Below are 6,109 nucleotides of genomic sequence, written 5' to 3'. Positions count from 1 at the left end.
AGTGTTATGTAAGAAATTACACCATGCTAAACATAGATAAATAGAAAATTATGAAATATTGTAACCAAAATGTATGGACGTGTCTGACTTTTTAATATTTAAAGCAATATACAAACAATGCTAACATTCAAAAACATACTATTTTTATTTTTTTTATTTATAATACCTTGTGGTAACATTTAATAAAACAGATAAAAACAAAATGAAATCATGCAGATCAACATTTTTGAAAGTTTTAAAAAGATAATCTACAGAATAAATCTGAAATTTCTGTGCCACATAAATTTGTCCGAAAGTTAAGTACGTGGAAAAATTCACCAAACTAATAACTACGGACATGTCTGACAACTATAAATGCATGGAAAACATTAAAACTCTAAAAAAATATTTTTTTTACTTACTACATCACTAGGCATGCGTTCCATATCCTCGTGAACGCTTTCGATTTCTTCCTTGTCTATATCCGCCACTATGATGTCACAATCCATCGCTATCATATCTCGGACCTTGGGCATCAAAGAAGAGTGGACACCGACCAAATATGGCATTGGGGCTCTGGGGGAAGATTTTAAGGGTTAGAAAAGAATTTCGTAACTTGCGGCCATTTTCTGTCTTTTTTAGAATTGATCTTGTCTTTTTTTTGCTTTTTTTTTAGGGGAAATTGCCAGTGGTGAACACAAAAAGTTTGATACTCTAGAAATAGGCAGTGACAGTACTATAAATGGTATAAGTCAACATGAGTAAAATCCTGTTCACTAGAATATCACAGATTAGCGGAATTCGAGTCTATATTTTCTCAGAAAATGTTTTTTTTTTTCATTTTTTCCACAAAAGCAAAACATCTCTAACAATTTTAACTTCCTGTTTCTAATGCTTCTCATTTCTCTTATAGGTCATCTTTTTTTACTTAACTACTTCTTTTCAAATATAAGCTTTCAAGCAATTTTACCCATTAACTACTCCAAACCAGTAGAAAAAAAAAAGGGGGGGGGGTAAAATTTTGAACTACCTGTATATTTACCTTAAACCAGTAGAACAAATTACCCGTAAACCAGCAAAAAAGGGGCCTAAAATGATCCATAAATTCAGGGGTAAATAAAATATTCCTATATTGGTACATAGTCTACCTACTATGGTACGTACTTACAGGCAATAGTCAACCAGATGGGCCGGCATAACAGGGATAAATATATGTTGCCAGTGTAGGGGACGTAACAGAGCTTCTGCACCATGTACACAAGATGTCAGCTGTGAAACATATTTCAATTATTTAAATGGATAAATAATAATTTTTTGGCTTATTTGTTCTTTTTTTCGCAGCCATTCGCATACATAAAAATAACATCCAGAATTTTTCATTTAATATGCAGTATGCACATCATATTTTGCCTAAACAACAATACAGAGCGTGTTTGCCACAGAATTTCTGATAAAATACTGATAATACCATCAAATAAAATTTAAAATAAAGGTTTAAAGATTTAAAACACAGTTACTTTTTACATTGGACTCCTACTGTATAGGCTTTTTAGCAACAAAATAATATAACTGCCCAACAGGGCCAATTCTTTCTTTCTGTTACTCTGACTAGGTACTTGCATCATAGACAAAATGACACTATTTCGACGCCCGGCAGATAACTGTGTCTTTGGCAAGACACTAAATAGGCTGTAGCACCCATGGTTTTAAGGTAATGGGCCAACTCTGGCCTAAATCTCAGGTCCCATAGCATGCTATGCTGTAGGACCTTACCCTTGTAGAATGACGTATAGAAAATAAGTTTGGGCATTAAAACATAAAATTTTACTCACAGTGCTTAGATTGGTTGAAGTAAATATAACTCTTCGTTCAAACATTAAACTGGTGAACATATCCATCATAAAACCAGTGTTAACATTTGAATAGTATTCCGAAAGGTTTCGCTGGGTAATAAAATAAAACAAAATAATAATAAAATATTTAACTTATTTGTCTTTTTGATAACGGTAGCGAAGATTTAGAAATATTTTAAACGTAAAGACAGAATATAGCGACAAAACAACAGTTGTTAAAACACACTGGTTTAGTCAAATAGACTGATTTAGTCATAAAGTAAATATTTGAGTCTTATTAACTTGGAAAAGTTAAGTATAATGCATACTAGATAGTTGGATACTACATAGTATCTTAGGCGCCAAACTTTTTAAAAATACAGTTACTTTGTAGGTGAATATTTTTCGGAACTTTTTTATTTTTTTTATGTATGGCAGATAATTTGAACAACCCATTAGTGACCACTGGGTTGGACCAAGATAAAGAAAGCTATTTGAGGTAAAAAAGATGAGTAATAAAATTTACGTTTTCTGGGATTGAAGATAAAGCTGTCATGTCAGGAGCTGTGAAAACCAAAGTCTGAAACAAATAACAAACTTTATGTGTTGTAAATTATACTCAGAAATTCAGAATTGTGTATGGGGTATCAAGAAGCATATAAATATAAAGTTTTTTGAAATAGCCACATAACTCTTTTAAAATAAAAGTCAACTTTAAGTGATGGAAAAACCATGTTTAAAGCATTGCTCTAAAAAAGTCATTAGTAAAAAAATGCTTTTTGGATACTTTTTTTATGTTACAGCTATTATATTTCATTCTATTTTTCAGTAATCCAAAATTGCGAACATATAATGTAGCCTATACAATAAATTTTAAGGATCTGGTGCTATGAAATGTAACTGAGAAGAGTCTGTAATATTAAGTCCAATTATACGTGTAATAAAAGAATTATATTTCCTACAATGACATTGTCAGTCTCTAATTCAAATAGAATCAAAGGTTTTATTTGAATAAAAGACTGTTGATGCCATTTATGCGAATTATTAATTATACATATATATATTTTAATACACAATTTGATTAGAAAACCTTACTGTATTCCTTTACACAAGAATCGTTTAACTATGAGCACCAGATCAGGGTCAGAACCACGAGATTTATTAACAGTAATTCAGGAAATTTCCACTTACTTCATTTATTCTGAAGGTTTGCAATGAAGAAGGAACTGGTTCATTATAAAGGTTCTGTATCATAGTCATGAGAGCATCATGTTGATTTTGTGTCCGTAACTCACATACAAAATTCAACATTTTATAGAAGATTTCAAACCATGGCATAAAGCTGTGGAATATATGATTATTATGAGGGATTTGTTTAACTTTTTTTAATTGGTAACTTTTGGGGTTACTGTTGTTAAACATGGGTGACCTTACAAATATAGGGGACAGGGGTGATAATTGTCAAACATGGGGAACCTCATTAAACAATGCAGTTTATGCAATAATTTTTGTTTGTCTCTAAATCAACAAGAACCATATTAAAAGCTGTTTTAAACCATAACGCGACTGCTAAAAACCTTTTTAGGCACTTTTTAGCATTTTTTAGGTGTTTTTACCTTGGATTTCTATTGAAAGACCTATTTGTAGACCTAATCTGTGCAGTACCTACTACTATCATACTTCTATACAAATAATTATGTAAACAAAATGACACATGTATGATATACAGCAGTAAGATACAGCTCTCTGTGTGGGTGGTGCCATTACTTAATATAAATATTGAAACAAAAATGCATAAAATAGGACTTAGAAAGCCATTTTACTCTTCTAAATAAAGAAACAAAAATTCAAGTACGAGATAATAGAATTTATATATATATATATATACACTACTGTTTAAATGAAATAAAAAGTAAATACACACCTCAATAAGCAGTAGCACTTTGTAGCATTGTTGGTGAGTTTACAAAAACCGAATCTATGTTTTCCTTCTATGTCAGTGAGGATAAAGGTGTAATGGTTCGAGTTCTTTTTAAGCGGACTTCTGTTTAAAATATGGCGGAATTAAGAGTTGTTCAGGCATTATATAAGTATCATTAGCACTCTTAGACAGTAGGGTAAGGAAAGATGGGACACCTTCTCAGTCTATTTTCTCATCACATTTGGTAGTAAACAAAAAACATTCAAAGAATTATTATGCTGTATTCTCAGGACTTTCTTAGATCGTTGTTAATTGTTCAAAATACGATCAGGATACTTGGATATTATTTGCTGAAGGTGTCCCATCTTCTCTCCCCCTACTATATTATAATCGAACTTACTCATTGGCTGATCGGTCAAAAGGAAAGCAAAATAACAAAGACTGTTGAATTATTTCCTGGGAATGTAAAAACTTATTAAAACCCACACACAAAAGAATGCCTTCAGTACATTGCACCAAAAGGAAGTTTATATCTGTAATAATACTTAGGCCTATGCTAATTTTCCAAGACTAACTTTAGGCATAAAAATGTTTAGATTTTACTGCATTTTTTATAAAACAATGGTTTTTAAATTTACATGATTTAAACTTGAGTAAAAGCTCTTGAAAAGTGGGTTAAGCAACAACAACAGTGGAAATTTCTTCACTGTATGGTAAAAACAGATTGGCACAAAATGCTCACTGTATTATATAGAAATGCTCCTAACCACTTAATTTTTTTAATATGGACTAAAAATTTAACACATCCGTAGATCAGTTAATGGAATATTAGAAATACATGTTTATAAAGAGACCAATTAATACACAAGAACTAAATGTTAGTATATAATATAACATATAGCAGTTTTAAAATGTTTTAAAATTCAATCTACTTACTTTATCTTGAAATTCACTAGGAAAAATAAGTTCAGTTGCAGGGCCTGTCGAAATAAGATAGTTTGTACCAATATATGATAGTAGAAATTAAAACAGAAATGTAGAAAATAAGGTAGTACTAGTATGGTACATTTGCCCACTCTACTAAAAAAAAAAAAAAAAAATGTATATGTGTAGTATATATGTATACCTATACAGATATACATTTAAAAGCTATTTAAAACCGCAAAATTGCCATGCTATGATTTATGCTATGTTTAAATATAATAAATATATATATATATATACTTGACAACAGAGTGAGAAAATACATTTTACCGCTCAATGCTTGTAACAGTTGAACAAATATAATATATGAACTATGAAGGTATAGTTACCATTTTCTTCAGCATTTCGTTCAACGATTAAGAAGCAATCAAATATCTTTGTGGCGTCATCTCTAAAATATTACTAAGTAAGTCAGATAGATATATGGGACCATAGCCTATGGTGGTCTATAGTTAGTTAACTATGAACTATCTTCTATCTAACATGGGTATACAGGGTATGCAGTCATGAAACATTAAACAACGTTAAAACAACTAATCTGGTTAGTGGTTAGGCATAGTCAAATGGGTGGTAGTATTATCAATTAAAAGTAATAACATAGGATCCAAGAGAACTAAAGTTTTCCTAAAGATAGGCGCCTATGACACCGACAAATAAAATATTTGTATTTTGATCCAAATAATTGTAAAGTCCGTAACTACGTATGAAGCGAAAACGGCCAATGTGAAACTTATAGTTATAAAAACATTTTCTGTCGAAAGTCCCACAAATACAAGGATAATTGTTTTAACAACTATTATTTTTATAAAATTGTTGATGTACTTCAAGAGATGACGTATGATGACGTTAACAGACCATGTATCGAATTCTGTAATTAGATTCAAATACAAAAGAAATTAAATCGCATGGCATCGAAATTCTGATTTGTACATTTTTAGACGCAGTTGTATTCTGTAAAACTGAATTCATGGTCAAGTCATGCCCTTTTCGCCACAATACATCAGTCATAATATGACTAAAGTACCGTTAGTAGGCTGCTATTTTTAATACCAGTTTTTGACGAAATGTCCTGTGTGCAAGAAGGTTATTTTTTGTGTGCGGGCGTGCTATTATAAAAAATCAGCATGAAAAGCTCTTACATTTTAAGCCACGTTAGGATATCCTACTTAATTTATTACGTATTTTTTTAATTGTTTGATTAATTGGCGTGCGTAGGACAGATTATAGCGTGCATAACCAAAAGTTTGTAAACAAAATCGCTCGTGCACCTGTCATACTCTGCACTCTGCAGACTGGCATTTAAAGCCACAAGGAACAATAACCCCGAAATTAATATTACATTCATTTGGAAGTTGAATGAATGAATGAAATTTATTTCGTCTCTTCGGTCACG

The 6,109-nt window shown here is 31.2% G+C and overlaps 1 protein-coding gene across 1 annotated transcript in view; it reads right to left on the bottom strand.

Moving 5' to 3' along the window:
* LOC100179493 (DENN domain-containing protein 1A) overlaps window positions 1–6,109 on the bottom strand; it is an 11,258-nt gene that overhangs the window by 3,942 nt on the left and 1,207 nt on the right. Inside the window, exons 2-10 of the mRNA XM_026838941.1 lie at window positions 5,046–5,107; window positions 4,669–4,712; window positions 4,133–4,188; window positions 3,736–3,855; window positions 3,003–3,153; window positions 2,338–2,391; window positions 1,812–1,922; window positions 1,148–1,248; window positions 402–555 (exon numbers count right to left, since the gene is read on the bottom strand). Of these exons, the coding sequence (XP_026694742.1) occupies window positions 402–555; window positions 1,148–1,248; window positions 1,812–1,922; window positions 2,338–2,391; window positions 3,003–3,153; window positions 3,736–3,855; window positions 4,133–4,188; window positions 4,669–4,712; window positions 5,046–5,107 (853 nt within the window). The remainder of the gene's footprint in view (window positions 1–401; window positions 556–1,147; window positions 1,249–1,811; window positions 1,923–2,337; window positions 2,392–3,002; window positions 3,154–3,735; window positions 3,856–4,132; window positions 4,189–4,668; window positions 4,713–5,045; window positions 5,108–6,109) is intronic.

Source organism: Ciona intestinalis, chromosome 1 (genome assembly GCF_000224145.3).
Source record: "Ciona intestinalis chromosome 1, KH, whole genome shotgun sequence".
Taxonomy (NCBI): domain Eukaryota; kingdom Metazoa; phylum Chordata; class Ascidiacea; order Phlebobranchia; family Cionidae; genus Ciona; species Ciona intestinalis.
The sequence above is the reverse complement of the archived record's forward strand: the minus strand, read 5'-3'. Positions and strand labels throughout refer to the sequence as shown.